Source organism: Triturus cristatus, chromosome 3_1, assembly GCF_964204655.1.
Source record: "Triturus cristatus chromosome 3_1, aTriCri1.1, whole genome shotgun sequence".
NCBI lineage: Eukaryota > Metazoa > Chordata > Amphibia > Caudata > Salamandridae > Triturus > Triturus cristatus.
In genome coordinates, this window is record NC_140583.1 from 114,514,865 (window position 1) to 114,536,668 (window position 21,804).

A 21,804-nucleotide genomic window follows, 5' to 3' on the forward strand; every position below is an offset into this window, starting at 1 on the left:
AGCCACGATTCCATGTGGAGTGGTGGAACTGCTACACGAGTTGTTTAGAGGGAGAAGCAAAAACAAACAATGCCATTGAGGGATGGCATAACTCCTTCAACCACACAATTGGCAAACCTCATCCAAACTTCTACTCTTTCTTGGAAACTTTGAAGAAGGAGCAAAGTTTTCAAGAAATGAGAATAGCCCAAACACTTGCAGGTAGTCTAAACCCACGAGTAACTGTCAAAACAAAGGAAATGTCTGAGAGACTATTGGCTATTGTACAACAATTTTCGTTGTGTGTGGCTATAGACTACCTGGAAAATCTTTCTAACATTCTTTCTTTCTAAAATGAGTTTTTTACTTACTTTCTTGCTTTGCTTCAAATGTAAATATTTTTAAATTACAATTGGCATACAATGTTTTTTCTAAAAATTTTTTCAAACTTACAAGTCGGGTCCTTGTTTTTTTTTTTTCAAATCTTCATTTATAGCAAAACTACCAATGTGATCAAATCTACTGTTCCATAGTTTTGGACCAATTTTTCAACAACCAAACGCCATTAGTTTAATTACAGAAAACTTCTTTTTTAATTTCCGGCCTAAAAATTCACCAAAAAACCAACTTATCAAAATTGTACATGTCAAGCTATTATCCAAAATGCACATTGCTGCATTAACACCAATTTATATTCAATCATTATTTTCCAAAATTTACGAATACGCTATTATTTTTCTCTTAGAAATGAAGATCAAAATCACTTTTTTAAGTTCCGAAGTTAAGAAATAAACTTTGTGAACAGTAACTTTAAATAATTTTACAGTTACATACATTTTTTAAACGAACCAATTCCTTTGGGCGACCCGACATAGGCATACATTAATAACATAAATGTGGACATGATTTAAAACATTTACAACATCAATTAGTTTTTCCGCAACCTCTCCTTATTCTTTTCTTACTATATATATATCACTATTAAAGGTTTAATCTATATTTAAAAGTGAAAATGTTTCCTACCTGGACGCAGATCAGCTTCCTGCTGCTTCCTCCTCCGATGCTCTTCAAAATGGCGCATTACGTCGACGCTCACGTCATTACGTCATCGCGCGCTTCAATGTTTACAACGGACTACTTTATTTAACTAATCTGTAAATAAATGTTTAAAAATGTAATTAAATTATTTCTATGTTTTCTAAAAAATGTACATTATGTTCCAAAAATCAATAAAAATTTGCTTTTTTTTTAAAGTTTGTTTCAATAAAGAAATATTTTATAAACATTATTTGTTTACTGTTATTATTTTTAAAAATTGTAATTTAATCATGTAAAATGTTATTTTTTAAATGTAAATTTACTAAATGTGTTCCTTACCTCAACTTTTTTTTCTTTTTCCTTCCAAACTTGCGCATTCTTCTCTTTCTGATCCTTCTTTTCTTGTTCCGTGGGTTGTATATTCTGAAGCTGCCAAAATAAATGAAGGACAAATAAGCTCATAGACTTCAATGCAAAAGCGTGGGAACTTTTTTTTAAAGTAAGTTCTATTTTCTTTGCTCTATTTTCTTTTGTTTTAATTATTTTTTAAATACATTTCTAATTACTCTTTTAATATTATTAATTTTTTTAGTTTTTTATCTTTTTAATTTTTTTAACATTTCTCTAATTTTATATTATAATACTCCAAAAGTACTCTTACTTTAAAAATTTTTTTTTTTACAAAGATTACAGTTTATATAAGAAGGATAAAAATACTCAAGTATTAATCTTTCAAAATACTAATATTAAAATAATTTTTAATTGATATTAATTTTTAATAAATGCTCTAATATTAATAATTTATAATAATTCGAATTTTTAGTTTTATAACATATTTAATTAAATTTAAAATTACTCAATTATTAATTTCTCATAATACAATTCATTTATTAATAAAATTATATTTTTTTAAATTAACTTAAAAAATACTCTTTGTGTTTTAAAAATACTCAAGTATGAATCTTTCATAATACTAATTTTTCTATAAATTTTTATATATATTTTTTAATAAAGCTCTAGTATAAATAATTTATAATAATTCTATTTTAAAATTATAAACATATTGTAATAAAATTAAAAATACTCAAGTATTAATTTCTCATAAGACAAATCATTTATTATTAAATTTATATTTATTAAATTTAACTTAAAATATACTCTTTGAAATTAGAAAAATACTCAAGTATTAATCTTATATTTATTTAATTTAACTTAAAAAATACTCTTTGAAATTAGAAAAATTATCAAGTATTAATCTTTTGTGAAACTACTCACATTTTTTAATTTTACTAAATTAAAAAATAAATTATACTCAATAATTACTCTATCATATTTAACAAATATAGTATTTATTTTAAATTATACAATATTTTTTTAATTTTTTACAAAACTCATTATTCTAAAAAAAAAGCGTTGTAATAGTATATGCGTTGTAAAAGTACTTACGATATAACAGCATGCGTTGTAAATGCATGCGTTGTAAATGCATGCGTTGTAAAGGCTTTTGCAATGTATGCGTTGTAATGGTATATGCGTTGTAAAAGTACTTACCATATAACAGCATGCGTTGTAAATGCATGCGTTGTAAAAGCTTTTGCGTTGTAAAAAATGCGTTGTAATGGCATAGCGTTGTAAAAGTTGCGTTGTAAAGGTTGTTTCCCGTGGAATTGGCCTGTTGGCTGGAGTTGTCACTTATGTGATGGACTGAATCGTACAGAAAAGATACAAACAATTGTCTGGATAAAAAAAAAAAAGAGAAAATAAAATAACTTAACGTTGTTGACAAATGGAAATTTTGAATAACTTTTAAAAATTATGACATTGAATATAACTAATAGTACATAACACTTTCCTAACTACTGCACCTTCCTGGAGTTAGAATAGAAAAATGTCCCCCTACACCATCCAACACTTTCCCTACTGCTGCACCTTCCTGGAGTTAGAATAGTAAATTGTACCCCTACACTATCCATCACTTACCCTACTTCTGCACTTTACTGGAGTAACAATAGCAAAAGGAATGACTATTACTTTGTGGAAATTATAACACTGAAAATATAAAATACCTTTTTCTTTTGTTGATTGTTTTTGTGGCTTTTTGGTACTGCTGGCTGCAGGATTAAGTTATTTTTTAAATTTATTTAATCCACAAAGTTGCAACCGATTTACTGTGGAAATGAGAATTTTTTTTATAAATTAATGTTACTTAGCCAACGTTGGTTAAAACAAAAAAAACAATTTATTGAAAATCTGATATTTGACAAATGAGTATGAGTAACAATTGGTAAAGCAAAACATAATACACTTTGAATGCATTATTAAATAAGAGTAATAATGGATACCCCTACACCATCACTCAATTACTCTACTGCTGAACATTCTGGTACTTACAATAGTAATAGTTACCCCAGTAACATGAAACGCTTTTTCAAATGCAGTACCTAACTGAAGTCATATTAGTAATTGTTACCCCTGCACCATCGCATAATTTCGTTTACGATGTAGTGTGAATGTGTAAAAAATTAATATAATCTCCTTAACCATACAACACTTTTGCTAATGCTAAAAATATATTTGTAAAGTAAAATAATTACAATTAAATAACATTTACCTTCACAATAGTAAAGGTGAGTCGATTACGTTGAGGTGATGCAAAATTAGGTACACGAATTCTTGATTTTGAAAAAATAGCAAGTTTCTGTTTTTGGAAAAGAAAGTAGTTGTTTTAAGTTGGTATATATTTTTAGTGATAACAAATTAGAAACAGTACATTTTTAAAGTTAATATAAAAAATTTTAAAAACATATTTTGTATGGAAAGCAAACATATTTTACGCTAAAGCAAGGTGTTAAAATATTTTAGTGACTTACTAGTAGTTGCAAACTAATAATGCTTTTCAAAACGAATTCAGTGCTCTCTCAGAGGAGGTCGCAGTGGAGGTGACAGAGGGTCAGGTTTTGACGTCTGGTCTCTCTGGTAGTTGATAATCAACTGATTGCAAAATGGTGTCTTCCTGGTATTTATAAATTTTTTTCAGTGTCTCTATTAATTTTTTTAAAAACTGCATTCGTTGTGGTTTTTATTATACTTTATTTTACTGTGGAAAATGATAATTTAAAAAAGCATTTAAAAATGTATTGTTTTCATTCATTTGCTCCGTTTTGGCATCCATTTTGGAACATGTCTTTTGCTATTGTTTTCATAGAAAGTGTTGTAGGACAAGTTTTACAAGTGAGATGTATAAAATGGCGCCTATGTGTATGTGTCTTCTGTTTTACTCTGTTTACTTACTTTCCGATGTAATCATGATAAAAATGTGTATGTAGTGTTGTTAAATTTTTCGTTTTTTGTGTAAAACTTTGAAATGTATGAAAACGGAATTTTAGGGGGGATTTTGTGTATTAATTTTAATACCCGAGTATTAATTTTAATACTCGAGTATTAATTTGGTAATGTATTTCAGTAGATTTACGTACAGTTTTTCTCCACATTTTAATACACTTCCCCACCCAAAAACCCCTAATTTCCCTGCATCCCGTGCCAGATTTTATTGTACTTTTTAGTTAAAAAAAAAAAATTTTCGCGTTGTAATGGTATGCGTTGTAATAGATTTCGTTGTAACAGCACTTTTAAGTATTTTAATAGGTTTTGCGTTGTAAAAGTATTCGTTGTAAAGTAAAGCGTTGTAGTAGTATTTGCGTTGTAAAAAATGCGTTGTAATGGTATGCGTTGTAATAGCATGCGTTGTAACGTCATACATCCGTCCCGTAGGCAGTGCATGTTGAAAGTGATATGGTGCACCGTTTAGAAGGCAGTAAAGTTGTGGGTGCATGTAGTACTCCATTATACACAAGGTTGAGCGATCCTGACCTAGAATGCGGAGGCATTTTTCAAAGTAGGTCGTTGCTTAAAGCCTGTTGTAAAACATCTGTGAAACAAGCCTGAGCTTCTATTGAGAACTGATTGGCCGCCAGTGGATGGCTGACCATCTGGCAGGTGCCCAGGTTAAATAGTTGTGATACAGTGATGTAGACAAGCTCTGTGTAAGAAGGATGTTTATTTTCAAAACGTGTATTATGATTTAGAGGCATTGCAGATTGCTGCACAATGTAGAATGTTGGGGTGTTTTGACTCAGACTGGGGTGGTAAGCATGGCTCTAAGGTTTTATTCCATTTTGCTCTTGTCAGGAATGTGTTTGGTGTATTCAGTAAACTACAGAGGGTTGTCCATAGAGCCTGGCAGTAAATCGTGTCTGTCAACCTCTTCATTTAAAAATGTGGGTCATGCGAAGTCTTCTGGAGGGTGATCCCATTAAGGTGACTATAATGTGAACACTTTTTTGGAGGGTGTTGACGGTTTAAAATGGATGTCACCCCCAGAACACCAGTAAAAACATCCAATAAATGTGGGTGGCTTGACAGATGTGCTGTGTGTCCAGCATGTGGTAAAAGGTTAAGTCTATTTTTATTTAATTGGTGATGAAAACTTGTTCACAGCTGTAGTGTGCTGGATTAGTTTAAGTCCAGAAACCCTATAGGGTGCTGTCAGAATGACAAGATGACATCAACAGTAATGTTGACATTGTAAGGTAAGGATAGCTGTCCTCAGATAAAAATACATCTGACCAGGGCAGTGAAAGTGTTAAGGGCATGTAAACCCCCTTAAACACATAATCAAACCACAGCAGTTGATATCAGTCGGTACCAGGTTGCTTCATGTTGGAAGAGGACCAAGGTTTTAGTCCTGAATAGGTTTTTATTTAACAAATCAGTGCATGATGGGAGTTGAAGTCTTTGTTTCCCTCAATACAGCAATTCGATGAACACCTGAGACAATCATGAACTGTCAAAAGGGAGTCCTGCACTGGAGATGTGTTCTCCTGGCAACACCATCTATCACAAAGGACAGAGTGCTTTACCCATAGAATTTCAGCTGTGGGGATGTCTATGGAGTCCGTTCCTCCATAATATAAATACTGCATCAGCATCTGAAAAGAAACATGGTACAGGTTTCAATGAACTGGCCACATTTTCCTCATCCCATGTAAAGCGGTTAGAGTCAGACATCGCTAGCTGCATTTAGCGCTACACAAGCAACCAACATAACATACCTAGGAGGAAAATGTCTATCTGTGAGATCAGATGTGCCCCCAAGACCCCTCAAGTTTTGTTACCATAATTTCCAGCTTACCTTCCACTGACTCTGCAATGTTTTTTATTTATTGACGCATTATAATCAAACCACCCTCGTCTGTTTTTTTTATTTTTTTATTTTTACAACTGAAAGTGACCAACAATGGACAGCTGACTTATCCTCCGTAATTGCAGCAGAAAGCGTCAAAAGCTTGTTTAGGTGTCCTCTCGTGAGAGTTTTCACTACAATGCAGCGTTTGTTATAAAAAAAAAAACATATTCTCTACATCACAGACCTATCACAGCCCCATATGGTGGTATTAGAATTGGAAGACCTCATGCACTAACAATTTTAAAGTTGGCAAATCCTCTAATTCGAAAACTCAGATGGTGTGCTAAAACTCTTTTTAAAATGTATAAAGTCCATTTAATGATTTGCAAAAGGTTTTCCAGATCGTTAAATCTGTATACCAACCCATTACGAATCGGTATTTGGGAAGGGTGCATTACAGTGGAGTAACAATAGCACTCGCAGTCCCTCTGGTACGTGGGTGGGGGGGACCCTGAGCTCCAGGGTGCCCCCTGGCGGCGGCTGAGAGCTCCTGACTGGGTCCGGAGCTTGTGGGGAGGGGGGTCTTCTATGCACTTTGTAAGAGGGTCCCCTCAGGGTTCATTACAGCACTGGTGTGTTAAGGGAGCGCCTTCCAAATACCAATTCCTCATGGCGTATATTACTGTTTTGTGACCGAATTCCAGTTGCAAAACATTCATATTTTACCATTACTTCATAGTAGCTGGTAACCCATCCGCAAACTAGAAGGCACCCTCAAGGGACCCCTTCCCCTTCGTGAATGTTTACAAAAAACATATTTTTTTTTGCAGGCAGTTTGATAAAACATGTTTGCAAAACATTTCATTTTTCTTTTTAGGCGCATCCCATTTTCCAGATTGCTTTATTGAAAAGCAATCCAGACATGGCGATCTGCCGACGCCAGCAGGCCACCATGCCTGTGACTATAGTCCATCATAGTAAGGGCGTGCATCGTAATCCCTATGGCAGGGCCGCAGACAGGTAGTTGGGAGGTCCTATTCCCAACAGGATGGCGGTTGTACGAAAGTCCGACTGCCATCATAGTCAGGCCCTTAGTGCACAATGACGACTTTGGTCCGGCTCCCTCGCTGCCAAAGCCTTGTGAGCACCGCCCGCCCGATTACGAGTTTTCTCATGTCTGGGGTGCATTTCTTTGGCAGTCCTACAGCTGTGCCTCCGAGAAAGGACACCGCAATGGGAGCGCCGAAGGGAGTTCCTGCACTGCATGGACTCTGCAGTCTATGCCGTACAGGAACTGAGGTGCATGTAAACAGGGGGGAACAATGTGCGCCCCCCTGCATGCACACCCACACCATAGCCCTGAGGCAACAGGATACCATGCAGGGCCACCTTTGTTTCCTCTCTGCCACAGTTTTCATGGCGGGCTCACCTCCATCAAAACTGTGGCCGAGAGAAAACCCTTAATATACTTGGCGGTGATGCAGTGGCACCAGCAAGCATATTGTGGCCTCAAAACCACCGCAACGACCACCCAAATGCTAATAGGGCCGTCAGACCAGCAGTGCCCACAGCGCCACGTGGCCACATCAGTCCATCAGACAGCCGTAGTCATAAGCAGGCCCTTAGTAATTCTCCTGACAAAGAAGTGCTTGGAGTTCAATTAGAATGAGACACATGTGGCAAATGTCACCCTTTGCTACCCCTGGCACTGCCCTCATTACCCTGGCCTTACTTCCCCTAGTCATACAGGCAATGGCAGGAACAGTTAGAAAATGACAAGCTTGCACTTTTCACCTTCCAATCACTGCTCTTTGATAAGCCCACAGAAGCGAAAGGGAAGATGTTGAGGTGCTTAGGGTGGGAGAAGTGGTCAGACCCCGTGATGTCATCAGGAGATCATCATATGGTGTGGGTGATGTTCCTTTCAGTACCCATGCATTTGGTAAACTGACACCCATTCAGAAATGCTGCAAATATATACTGTTTGCTCCGTTTGCATAAACACACAGAATTCTCGCATTTTTCATGTACTGCAGTGACTATTCTACAGTGAAAAATATTATAACCTTGCTGTAACTTTGAAGAGGTTATGCATCCTTCCCTCAATTCCCTGCTCGGCCCCAATCCCAGGTAAACGAAATCAATACCTAAATATAGGGTTCTCAGATTACTCCATTGCAATGGGGGCATTATTTGGCTTCGACAATCTAACGAATTCTGGGCATCGTAGTTTTGTTTCAGATTAGTTCAATTTAATAAGGAAGAGGTGTGGCGCCGCGGCCAGGGCGACTGACTCCGGAATCTGGGGTCCCCGGTGCCGGCGGCAGATTAGCCCAGCACCATGTGACTCTGGGCAATAGCTTGCTTAATCTTCCCGACGGCCCCCAGCGCCTAGAGACCCTTACGGGTGATTGTTTCCGCTTTACAAATGTTAAAATGAAGTTCAACATTAGATAACTGTGTTCTCTGTGACATTTAATGTTTAACTTCTGCCACAAATTCAGGGCATATTTATGACATGGTTTGCGTCACATTTGCACCACGCAATGTAATACATGCGCTACACAACCTTACGTGAGATTTATAAAGATATGCAAGGCCACTTTGCTTGGCCCTGAGTGGCTCCACTGATCTGCAGTAAAGCAACGCATGCTCTTCCCTTGGAAGGCGATCCACGGGCATTGCATGGGTGTTCCCACACAACTCCCATGGATTTTGGCACATTCCCAGATTTACCAGAATTGGTAAACCTGGGAATGCGCTAAAGATAAGCCTTCCCAGTGGAGGTTGTAACGAGGAGAAATATCTTTATGTCTGCTTCTTACTTCCTCTTTCTATGTGTGCTGCGTTATGCAGCACACAAAGAAAGAGGACTATGCCTCCCAGGATTGTTTTTTGCAAAACCAACCCTGCATGCAACTGAGGCACCCTTGCACCATGGTACACGGGTGTCTGTTTTGGCGTTAGGCTGGCAAAGAGGGAAAAGGCAGGAATGCGCCACATTGACTTAAATACGGCACATTCCTGCCCTTTCCCTATCGCGCAGCGCCGCGCAGCGAGGTGACTTGATGCCCTGAACTGCGTTACAATATCATAAATCTACCCCTCCATCTCCCAGTAGGATGAGCAAAGAACTGTGGATAAAATTACAGTCAAGGCAGGTGCTCAGCATCTTCCTCTTATTCTACGGAGTGCCTTTGATGAATCAGCAGGGACAAGAGCTGGATGCGGCTAATAGGGGAGGCTCGCAGGAACAAGTTAAGAATTAACACATCGCATCCTTTGCCTATCTGAATAATATTGTACCTAGTGTCACTGATTTCCACCGTCCTGCTGCCGGGGTTATCTGCCTGCATCTGGTTGGTCATTAGAGCCTTGAACCTGCAGAGTCAGGAGGAAGGCACTGTTGTCAGAGCTCATGAACCTGTCACATATCAAATGATGGTTGGATAATATCACCATAAACGAAAACGGTTTTGGAGTACAGCTCTGATGAAGGCTGCCCGATACCAACTAAGATTACTGAGGGCATTCCAGAAGATTTGGTGTCAGAAATTATCAACATGATCTACACTGCCATTTACCAACTAAGGGCCCTGTTACGATGGCGGGCGGACATCGGAAAACGGGACCGACCGCCAGAGGTGGGGCGGTCCTGCAAAGCCAATTAGGATGCGACCACCACCCTAGCGGTCGCATCCAGCATCTTTATCATTGCGGCGGGTGGTGCTGTAAGCAGCACCCGCCACAATGTTAAAGCGGCATGTTGTGCATTGCCATGCACAACGTGACAGGCACCGTGTGGTGCCTGCCACCTTGTGCGTGGCAATGAATGGGGTCCCATAGGTACACCCCCAAGTGCAGTGCAACCAATCCTGGAGGCCCACAACGGGCCCCCAAAGTGATTTACCGTATGCCTTTCAGGAAAGCCATACCCACGCCAGCATCATAATATGGATTATTGTGGGCCTTTTCTGCCGGCCGGCAATCCTGCAGATTGCCGACCGGTGGAAAAGCGACGGACTGACATTTCGTCTGCAGCGGTACCCCCCGCCATGGTAATATGGCGGGGGTAAATGGCGGGTGGGCGGGGAGTTATGGCGGGCGGATTGCCACTGCCGGTCGGGCGTTGGCGAGCCGCCCGCCATCATAATGGCCCCCTAAGTTTGCAGAGGGATTCCAGGAATACCTGAGCTTTGCCTTAAAATCCCTAGACCTACCAAGGCTGGATTATGACAGTTCTGTTCTGACTGGTGTATCTAGATGCAACTACTTGCTCTGCATTTAAGCGCCTTGATTGAGTGTCTCCAGTACTTACCACACTGCAGTGCTTAATTTGAGCCAGTGGTTTCCAGTGCTCGGCACCAGCTCTCAATCGTCAACATCAGCACTTCTCGCAGTCTACCACATGGTGGCGCTGTTTGCTAAATTAAAACACATCACAGATGACTACTACCTGCCGCTCAAGCCATTCTTATAGCTTTGGGGGCCTAGAGCATTCCGGATTGACACACTTCAAGGAGTGTGATGGTCAGAAGTTGTGTTAGTATTGTGGTTGATTGCGCTGGAATGGGCATTAGGTGGTGCACACTGCAGTGGCCTCCTGATGTGGGCCCTAGTACTTATTTATTTATGTACAAACTGCTGCACTGGCTACACTTTGAAGACAGCTGGCTCTTCAAATTGGAATCCCTGGTACATAAAATAATATATTGTGACTCTCTTTTATCTAGGGTAAAGACAGGACACTTATGGTGGTCTGTAGTGTCTGAGGAGTTTGAAGAGTTCTCTAGGAGCCCCCGCTATTTAGTTTATTTTTCTGGCCGTGTCCAGGCATGTCAGAAGTTGTAGAGGTGCCTAGGCCAACACACTGAAGTGGGGCCCTCCATCGGGAGAAACCTGTATTATAGTTTAGTAATATCATCTTGTAAGGAAAGAGGCCACAGACAGACCCAGCACCTGGCGCTAACTAGCGGCATTAACCGTGGTTTCTGCATCATGATTGATAAATTGGGAAGCTGTGAGTTAACATCTATCAATAAATGTGATACAGGGGCGCAGGGCCTGAGAAAGAATCCGCGAGTTCCTTGGCACTCCCTTGTCCTTCAAAAAATATTTTACAATTTAGATATAGAATTGATTAAAAGCTGTCATTTTCTGGAAAACAAAAAAATTCTGTTTCCATTGCTAACTTTTCCATGTAAATCCCATCACATTCTAGTGGCCGTAATACTTGCTGTACTTTTCTACATTGTATAAAATTATAGAATTAATGGTTCACGGAAACAGTGCGCAGCTGAGCACTTTTGATGAGATCACAGTAGCAGGGCACTATGAACCCCGTTTACAGCCCCCAGTGTTTCTCACCCGGTAAAAACCAAGGCGCCAGGGCGTGGTTTTATCTTTCCTTTATGCGTTTCAGAGGGAAGAACTGAGAGATAACAAGTTAATACTGCAAGTATCCCCCACTTTGAACAGCAAAACTCACCAGCAATTCTTAGTAAAATTTGTTGGGAAAAAAAACTCTGATTCTGAAATTTGAACACATTTTGTAATCTTGATTCGGCTGAAACTAGCATTTGTGATCAAATTGGATCAGCAGGGATTAGGAAGGTCAGATTAGGTAGCGGGGTTGTAAGTCTGCGCTGATTGGCTGGCGAGAGAGCCACACCACAAGAGTCCTTTATGTCTCCAATTTAGGGCCGCTCTTCTTCAGAGACAAGCTCAGCAACACAGACAAACAAGGAAAAAGAGAGATCTCAAAGGAGGGCATCATTTGAGAGCAGGACGATTAATGCTCCCCTTTAAACCTACAAAGAGATATATTTTGTTTTCCCCAACAGCCCATATAACCTGATGGACACCAGATGCTGACAGAACACAACGTGCATTCCAAAAGGTTTATCATTATAAAAGGCCCCTGAGGCACACTTTCTATGAAAGGATAGGTTGCAGCACACGACCAATGATGAAAGAGCCCCGCTACCCTCTGACATCTGAACCCACCTGTTGGAGGCCATCACCAGCAGCACCATGTGAGCATAGAACAGCTTCCCTTCCACCACGAAAGTCACATCAGACATCTCTTTATTGTTGAGAAAGTGAGGGTCTAGAAGCAAAAGAAGAGACGTTAAAGGGCAGACTCTACAGAAACAAGCATTGGCATAGCCAATAGGTCTCGCCTTTGGGGCCTTATAAGTAACCCAGATTAAATTCTCAAGAGGAGTATGCGTGATGCACAGCAACAGGATCACTGCACTAGAAAGGACAAAGTGAAGCCCCAAGCATTCACCTGGTATGCTCTTAGGCTGTACAACGCTATGCCAGTTCAGGTCTGCCAGGCTCCTTCTCTTTGCTCTTTAAGCCAGACCTCATTAGAGGGTGAGCACCTAGATTACCACCTTCAGAGACTTCCTGTTACCAAACCAGCACTATTTCACTCCCTTCAGCTCTGCCACAGCCCTGCCTTCCAAGCACGTTATCATTTATTTGAGAGTTTCCCATACCCACTGCAGAGCAAACCAAATTATTGCAGATTATCAAACCCCATTATGCGTGTAGGAGAGGATTGTGGCGTGGTGGTCAGTCAAAATATTGACTTTGAAATATCGACCTACATTAATATCGATTTTTTAATATCGTAAGGACAGAATATCGAAGTCAAGAACATCGTTGACCAGAATATCGACCCCAAGGTAAGTAATATCGGTTTTTTTAATATCGAAGTAAGTAATAACGTAGTAAGTAATATCGTAAGCAAAAATATCGTTAGCAATAATATCGATTTTTTTTAGTGTTATTTATTTTAGTATGTATTTTATATGTATGTTAAACGTTTTTTTAATGTATTTTCATCAATTTTAAAATAAATGTTTAGAACTTAGTAACTTTGTTAAAGTAAATTTTGCGTTTTAGTATCAGAGCGGGTTGTGGGTTTATAGGGGAATAGGGTGGGAAGTAATTTAATTATAATTATGAAATTAATATGTTTTTATTGATTAGTATTAATTAATTGTTAATTAATTATTAATTGGTAATTAATTTTAATGACTTAGATCATTATATTAATTATCATTAATGTATTATTATTTTGTATTTATTATTGTTAATTGATGTATTGTTAATCATTAATTGATTAATTTTTATTAAGTGATTAATTGATAATTAAATTAATTATGTGATTTTGTATGTGTAGTGGGTTGTGGGTTTATTGGGGAATAGGGTGGGAAGTAATTAAATTAAATTAATTAATGAGTTTGTTTTTATTTATAGGTATTTATTATTAATTAATTGTGAATTAATTATTAATTGGTAATTATTTTTTATTAATTAGTTATTTATATTAATTATAATGTATTAATAATTTTTATTTATTGCTATGGTTAATTAGTTTATTGTTAATTAATAATTAATTGGTGATTAAATATTAATTGATAATTAATGTTTATTAATTAACTCATTTATAATTATATTAATTATAATTAATTTATTATTAGTTGTTATTAATTGATTATTTGATACTTAAATTAATTGTGTTTTTTGTATGTGTAGTGTGTTGTGTGTTAAAAGGGGAATAGTGTGGGATGTAATTTAATGTCATTTAATTAAATATACATTTTTATTTATGGGTATTTATTAATAATTCCTTTGTTAATTGTTATATTTTTTTATTAAAAAATATTTAATTTAATAGTATGTTACTTTAACCCCTACACTATCCAGTGCTGTCCCTACTGTTGCACTCACTGGAGTGGGAATTGTAATTTTTACCCCTACGCTATCCGGCACTTTCCCTACTGTTGCACTCTCTGGAGGTGGAATAGTAATTTTTACCCCTACGCCATCCAACGCTTTCCCTACTGTTGCACTCACTGGAGTGGGAATAGAATTTTTTACCACTACGCTATCCAGCGCTTTCCCTACTGTTGCACACTCTGGAGTTGGAATAATAATTTTTACCCCTACGCTAACCAGCGCTTTCCCTACTGTTGCACTCTCTGGAGTTGGAATAGTAATTTTTACCCCTATGCTATCCAACGCTTTCCCTACTGTTGCACTCACTGGAGTGGCAATAGTAATTTTTACCCCTACGCTATCCAACGCTTTCCCTACTGTTGCACCCACTGGAGTGGCAATAGTAATTTTTACCCCTGGGCTATCCAGCACTTTCCCTACTGTTGCACTCACTGGAGTGGAAATGGTAATTTTTACCCCTACGCTATCCAACACTTTCCCTACTGTTGCACTCACTGGAGTGGCAATAGTAATTTTTACCCCTGGGCTATCCAGCGCTTTCCCTACTGTTGCATTCTCTGGAGTTGTAATAGTAATTTTTACCCCTACGGTATCCAACGCTTTCACTACTGTTGCACTCTCTGGAGTGGGATTTGTAATTTTTACCCCTACGCTATCCAGCGCTTTCCCTACTGTTGCATTCTCTGGAGTTGTAATAGTAATTTTTACCCCTACGGTATCCAACGCTTTCCCTACTGTTGCACTCACTGGAGTGGGAATTGTAATTTTTACCCCTACGCTATCCAGCACTTTCCCTACTGTTGCACTCTCTGGAGGTGGAATAGTAATTTTTACCCCTGCACCATCCAACGCTTTCCCTACTGTGGCACTCACTGGAGTGGGAATAGAATTTTTAACCACTACGCTATCCAGCGCTTTCCCTACTGTTGCACTCTCTGGAGTTGGAATAGTAATTTTTACCCCTACGCTAACCAGCGCTTTCCCTACTGTTGCACTCTCTGGAGTTGGAATAGTAATTTTTACCCCTAAGCTATCCAACGCTTTCCCTACTTTTGCACTCACTGGAGTGACAATAGTAATTTTTACCCTTACGCTATCCAACGCTTTCCCTACTGTTGCACTCACTGGAGTGGCAATAGTAATTTTTACCCCTGGGCTATCCAGCGCTTTCCCTACTGTTGCACTCACTGGAGTGGAAATGGTAATTTTTACCCTGACACTATCCAATGCTTTCCCTAATGTTGCAATATGTGGATTAAGCTATCCAACGCTTTCCCTACTGTTGCACTCACTGGAGTGACAATAGTAGTTTTTACCCTTACGCTATCCAACGCTTTCCCTACTGTTGCACTCACTGGAGTGGCAATAGTAATTTTTACCCCTGGGCTATCCAGCGCTTTCCCTACTGTTGCACTCACTGGAGTGGCAATAGTAATTTTTACCCCTGGGCTATCCAGCGCTTTCCCTACTGTTGCATTCTCTGGAGTTGTAATAGTAATTTTTACCCCTACGGTATCCAACGCTTTCACTACTGTTGCACTCTCTGGAGTGGGATTTGTAATTTTTACCCCTACGCTATCCAGCGCTTTCCCTACTGTTGCATTCTCTGGAGTTGTAATAGTAATTTTTACCCGTACGGTATCCAACGCTTTCCCTACTGTTGCACTCACTGGAGTGGGAATTGTAATTTTTACCCCTACGCTATCCAGCACTTTCCCTACTGTTGCACTCTCTGGAGGTGGAATAGTAATTTTTACCCCTACGCCATCCAACGCTTTCCCTACTGTTGCACTCACTGGAGTGGGAATAGAATGTTTTACCACTACGCTATCCAGCGCTTTCCCTACTGTTGCACTCTCTGGAGTTGGAATAGTAATTTTTACCCCTACGCTAACCAGCGCTTTCCCTACTGTTGCACTCTCTGGAGTTGGAATAGTAATTTTTACCCCTACGCTATCCAATGCTTTCCCTACTGTTGCACTCACTGGAGTGGCAATAGTAATTTTTACCCCTACGCTATCCAACGCTTTCCCTACTGTTGCACTCACTGGAGTGGCAATAGTAATTTTTACCCCTGGGCTATCCAGCGCTTTCCCTACTGTTGCACTCACTGGAGTGGAAATGGTAATTTTTACCCCTACGCAATCCAACACTTTCCCTACTGTTGCACTCACTGGAGTGGCGATAGTAATTTTTACCCCTGGGCTATCCAGCGCTTTCCCTACTGTTGCATTCTCTGGAGTTGTAATAGTAATTTTTACCCCTACGGTATCCAACGCTTTCCCTACTGTTGCACTCTCTGGAGTGGGATTTGTAATTTTTACCCCTACGCTATCCAGCGCTTTCCCTACTGTTGCATTCTCTGGAGTTGTAATAGTAATTTTTACCCCTACGCTATCCAGCACTTTCCCTACTGTTGCACTCTCTGGAGGTGGAATAGTAATTTTTACCTCTACACCATCCAACGCTTTCCCTACTGTGGCACTCACTGGAGTGGGAATAGAATTTTTAACCACTACGCTATCCAGCGCTTTCCCTACTGTTGCACTCTCTGGAGTTGGAATAGTAATTTTTACCCCTACGCTAACCAGCGCTTTCCCTACTGTTGCACTCTCTGGAGTTGGAATAGTAATTTTTACCCCTAAGCTAACCAACGCTTTCCCTACTGTTGCACTCACTGGAGTGACAATAGTAATTTTTACCCTTACGCTATCCAACGCTTCCCCTACTGTTGCACTCACTGGAGTGGCAATAGTAATTTTTACCCCTGGGCTATCCAGCGCTTTCCCTACTGTTGCACTCACTGGAGTGGAAATGGTAATTTTTACCCTGACACTATCCAATGCTTTCCCTAATGTTGCAATATGTGGATTAAGCATATCTATTAATTTATATGTAGATGTTTAATTAATTAACATTATATGTATTAGTTATTATTTTTTAAATGTTTTAATATTTATATCTATAATGTTTTTAATTATATGTAATATTTACTTATTTCTACATTATTATTAATACATTTAAATCTCCTGACTCTGGAACTGGGAACTGGGTTCGAGTCTCGACAGTCTAAAAAACAAGGAAGGACTAAGGGAAAAAAAAGGAGCTTGCAATTTGCAGGCATGCTTTGGTAAGCACAGCAGCTCAAAGTGATGTGATTTACATAACTTAATAAACGAAACAGTGATAGTTTGCCTGTCCAAGCAAGAGAACGTGCAGTCTTACATATAATTTAACAAGCGGTAATAAAAAGGCTACGTTGTGCAGGATGAAAGCAAGGCTCGACTCTGTCATGTGCGAGGTTAAAGATTGGATGCGAGGGGCTCAAAGGTGTTTCAGTGGCACGTTTCCCCTTGCGGGAGCGAGCTTTGAAACCATCTGTTTGCAAGTTAATTACAAACAGATGGCTTTAAAGCTCGCTGCCGCAAGGGAATCGCCAAACGTGCACGGGTTGCCATTCAAAGCAATGCAATACGTGCACGTTTTTGCCTGAAAAAATGAATCGATTTCTAAAGGTCTCCTCCTAAGCAGCGCATGCGCGCTGTGTAGACGAGACCTAAATAGGACGGAAACATCTACCCCAAAGCCTAAAAACCCATAATCCTCTTTTTGAGATACGATGGAATAAAGGTACAGTTAAAAAAGTGAGTTAGTCACTGAACTGGATGAGACTCTTAAGGGCATATTTACGAGCGCTATACGTCGCTGTTGCGTCACATTTTTTGATTCGCCGGCAGCGCAAACCACCAAATCACTGCATTGTCTTACTCTGCACCAGACAGGCATTCCATGGGTGTGGCGGTGGGTGTTCCCACGCAATCCCATGGTTCTCAGTAAATCTAACACCTCCGTAGGTGAGGCGTAACAAAGAGAAATATGTTCATTTCTCCTCGTTTTTTTCTCTTTCCATGTGAGCTTCATTCTGCAGCACACACAGACAGAGGAAAACGCCTCTATGTATTGTTTTTGTGCAGGAAGGTGTCTCTTCCTGAATAAAAAAAACCTGCCTGTAACACAGGCACACTGCATGGTGCAAGTTTGCCTGTGTTTGCGCTAGGCTGCTGAAATGACGCCAGCGCAGGGGGAAAGGACAAATATTCACCATATTGGATGAATACGGCATATTCCTGCCCTTTCCCTGTGCCATAGGGCAGCGCAGCAGGGTGACTCCTGTGCTGCCCTGTGCCACCATTCTAGTAATTATGCCCCCTGGTTTCCTGATTCCACAGTTAACAGTTAAGGCATGCTGATTGCTACATGAACAGAACCACTGGTGAATATCCTACCAGCCTCTTAGCCAAAACTATATACCCCCTGGGCAGCGACACGTACCCTTCACCACCCACCCCAAGTACCCGGCAGCAGAATATCTGTGGGAGCAGCAGGAGAACGGTTCAGAGGTGCTGAATAGTCATCTATTGAGGGCCAGAGAAGCTCTTGGTGTGTTAAAAACAGGAGAACCACCCATTCAGGCCATTGGACCCTCGAAGTACCCAGATTCTAAGCACAAATAACCAACAAACCCCCAACACTGGCCTATTACAGGACACGATGAACAACCAATGGAAACTGTCTGTGTGTGCGTGCTGACGGAAGGTGGCCACGCGGGCACTCACCTAGTCTAGCGGGCAGCGTCTTCTTTATCTCGGGGATGCTGGTGATAGGGCTGCTGCTGTAGCAATGGGAGAAGATGGCGGCCAGCTGTTGGTTGACGGCACTATTCTGTTGGCAAAGCAGGCACTTTCAGTTGATAGAATGTACATAGTAAAGCGCTTCACTGTTGTAAAGTGAACATCAGTTTTTAAACCACAGCATCAGCCCCTCCCCCAACTGTGATTTTCACATGGCTGAAAAAAATAATTTCTATGTCAGTATTTTCCTTGGCACAGATCTCATGAGTATCTGAAAAATGTCATTGTGTACCATTACTCGTTTATATTTCATTGTCAGGAAATTGAGCGGCGCTCCCAATTTTTCTGTTCAGCAACTGTTCATATTCCAACACATCTGTGCTTGGTCGTGTGGATGCACAAGGCTGCCTGAAGCCAGGGGTCTGCTCCCTGCTCTGGGTCTTTGCAAAGTCCTCGCCCTGTCCTTTATCCGACTCTTGCTTGTGCTCAGCACGAGTGAGCCACCTCCGCTTCCCATGCACAGCTGCCATCTAAGGGCAGGACACAGGGAGCACTGGACGGCCAGCTGTTCCCAGACCTGCAAATGATGGACATGTGTGACCGGAAGTGATAGATTTTATATAACTGCCTCCTCTATGCAGTCACATCAGAATAATGATCCCATACAGCAGATCAGGAGACTGGCAGATGGTGGACGGATGCGTATGGCATCCCACAGGGGACAGTGTGTATCACCTTTTAGCCAGAGGCCAATGAACGAGGAAGAAAGTAGTACATTTATATAGCACACTCTATGACGAGGTGTCTCTGGGAGAAGAGGAGGCAGTGTCCTCGTCATTGTGAACCATGCAATGGCATAAGCCTGTGCCAACCAATTATAGCTGTAAGCATCCTATGCTGTCATTTACACTTATACTGTGGCCTCACAGTGGCTGCATTCAATGCAGTGCTTAAATTGAGCCGGTGGTTTCTGGTGCTCGGCACCAGCATTTATTTGGCAACACCGGCACCTTTGATAGTCTGCCACATGGTGGCGCGGCTTGTCTAAATTAGAGACAAACACAACAGTTGTTTATTAATTCAATATACACTAATAATAACTAATACCTGCCACCCAAGCCATTATAGATTCGGGGTCCTTGAATAGCCTATATTGTCACACCTGTAGGGTGTGATGGTTAGTAGTTTTGTTGGAACTATCATTGGCGGCGCTGGCAAGAACAAACTGAAGTGGCCTTCCAAGAAGGGTCCGGCCACTTTTTTTTTTTTTGTTAAACAAATTAAGCACTGATCCAGTGCATCTCTAAAAAGGGTCCATAAAGAGATGTGAACTGGGTGGAAGCTTATATTTATCTGCAGAGGGGACCGCCCAGTCCTTATCCTTTGATCACTCTATCTTTAGGCCTCATAGTGGTGAGGGCATATTTCTAATGAGATGAGGGAGTGGTTTTCTGGCAGCAGGAAACAAAACCATTCAGGATTTACTTTAACACAAATGTATCCTGCATATACTGCTCTCTTCCAAAGCAATTAAAACATAATAATGATATCCCTGACACTGAAAGAATAAAAGACTATGTGAACTAGGCTTGAACCTGTAACCTGCAGATCCCACAAGCGCATCAGCAGCGAGCACCAGAACCAGGTATAAAGGGGGTCAAATGCTGACATCTGACAAATAGAAGATGCAGAAAAAGGAGTTTTAGGGGCCCTGTCCCTGCAGCTGCCTTTATAACTTTTAGACCAGGGAGTACCACTTATGTTGTGGAGGAGTACCACACCTGTTGTAGAGGGGTACCACACCAGTCTTGGAGGGGTACCACACCTGTTGTCAATGGGTACCACACCTGTTCTGGAGGGGTACCAAGCCTGTTGTGGAGAGGCACCAAGCCTGTTGTGAAGGAGTACCACGTCTGCTGTAGAGGAGTACCATGCCTGTTGTGGAGGGGTACCACGCCTGTTGTGGAGGGGTACCACACCTGTTGTGGAGGGGTACCACACATGTTGTGGCAGGGTACCACACCTGTTGTGGAGAGGCACCAGGCTTGTTTTGGAGGGGCACCACGTCTGTTGTGGAATGGTAGCAAGCCAGTTGAGGAGGGGCACCACGCCGGTTGTGGAGGGACACCACGCTTGTTGTGGAGGGGCACCAGCCCTCTTGTGGAGGGGTTCCACGCCTGTTGTGGAGGGGCACCAGGAGTGGTACCATGCTGCTTATCTCCGGTTCCTGGTACCAGCACCGGTCTCCAGTGAGTGAGTGCTAGTATCCTAGATTGGTTCACCCATAGATTTGCTAGTTCTGGTGGCCCAAATCCTTTAATAAATGGAAGACAGCCAACCACTTCCATATGCAGCTATGTCATATTAACTGCTAATATAAATCGACGCTGCTTGCTGTCATGCATTTATTCCTTAATTCTGACTTATGAACCCTCCTCTCAAAACTTTCTCAATCAATTTAAATATTCCAGACCAGTCTTATATTTTACACCCTAATTCTTTGCATGCACCACTGCCTCTTCTGTTTGCACACTGGCTCTCCATGCATCCTTCTGGCTTGTCAAACATACATTTCGGCACTCCTCTTGGTGTGAAGGATAAAGGCATACTGTAAATCAGGTCATAAGCCAATCTGGAATGAAATGCATTTACCACGTGGCGGCAATCTTTCAGAGGCACCGCTCACCCCTCTTACCTTACTGGTTTTAAGGATATTAAACATCAGCTGCAGCCGATCCTCAGCCAGTTCCTCATTAAACTCCTCCTCTTTGATGGTAGTGGACTCCCGCAGCAGCGTCTGCATCACGGAGAGTCGCGACTGATGGAAGGAGGTCCTCAGAGACTCTATCCAGACGTGCAGCTTCCAGGGGATACCTGTGGTCGCGATCCAACCAACCAGAATACAGAGAATGAATTAGCATCAGAATAAAAAGAGAAATGTGGAGGCCATTGAAAGAACAAGGTCTACGAAGTGTGCCAATTTCACTAAATACTGAAATACTCCCACAGATCTGCAGCGTGTGCCTGGAGTGGGTCCCTTCGAGAACCCTTACATCTGCCTTGTATTATTTTTCTTTTAGATCCCCTACGATATGCCACCATTTTGGGATCTGCCACATTGGGTGAGGCCTGTCCCTTCTAGATCCCTTGCATCTGCTCTGTATTATGTTTCTCTTAGATCCCCTTAGATCTGCCACAATTTGTGAGAGACTGGTC

The 21,804-nt window shown here is 40.7% G+C and overlaps 1 protein-coding gene across 1 annotated transcript in view; it reads right to left on the minus strand.

Annotated features, from left to right (window-relative positions):
- LOC146859806 (ankyrin repeat and BTB/POZ domain-containing protein 2-like) overlaps nt 1-21,804 on the minus strand; it is a 47,108-nt gene that overhangs the window by 15,879 nt on the left and 9,425 nt on the right. The window contains exons 4-8 of the mRNA XM_085646115.1: nt 21,284-21,462; nt 18,574-18,679; nt 12,209-12,311; nt 9,500-9,583; nt 5,937-6,012 (exon numbers count right to left, since the gene is read on the minus strand). Of these exons, the coding sequence (XP_085502241.1) occupies nt 5,937-6,012; nt 9,500-9,583; nt 12,209-12,311; nt 18,574-18,679; nt 21,284-21,462 (548 nt within the window). The remainder of the gene's footprint in view (nt 1-5,936; nt 6,013-9,499; nt 9,584-12,208; nt 12,312-18,573; nt 18,680-21,283; nt 21,463-21,804) is intronic.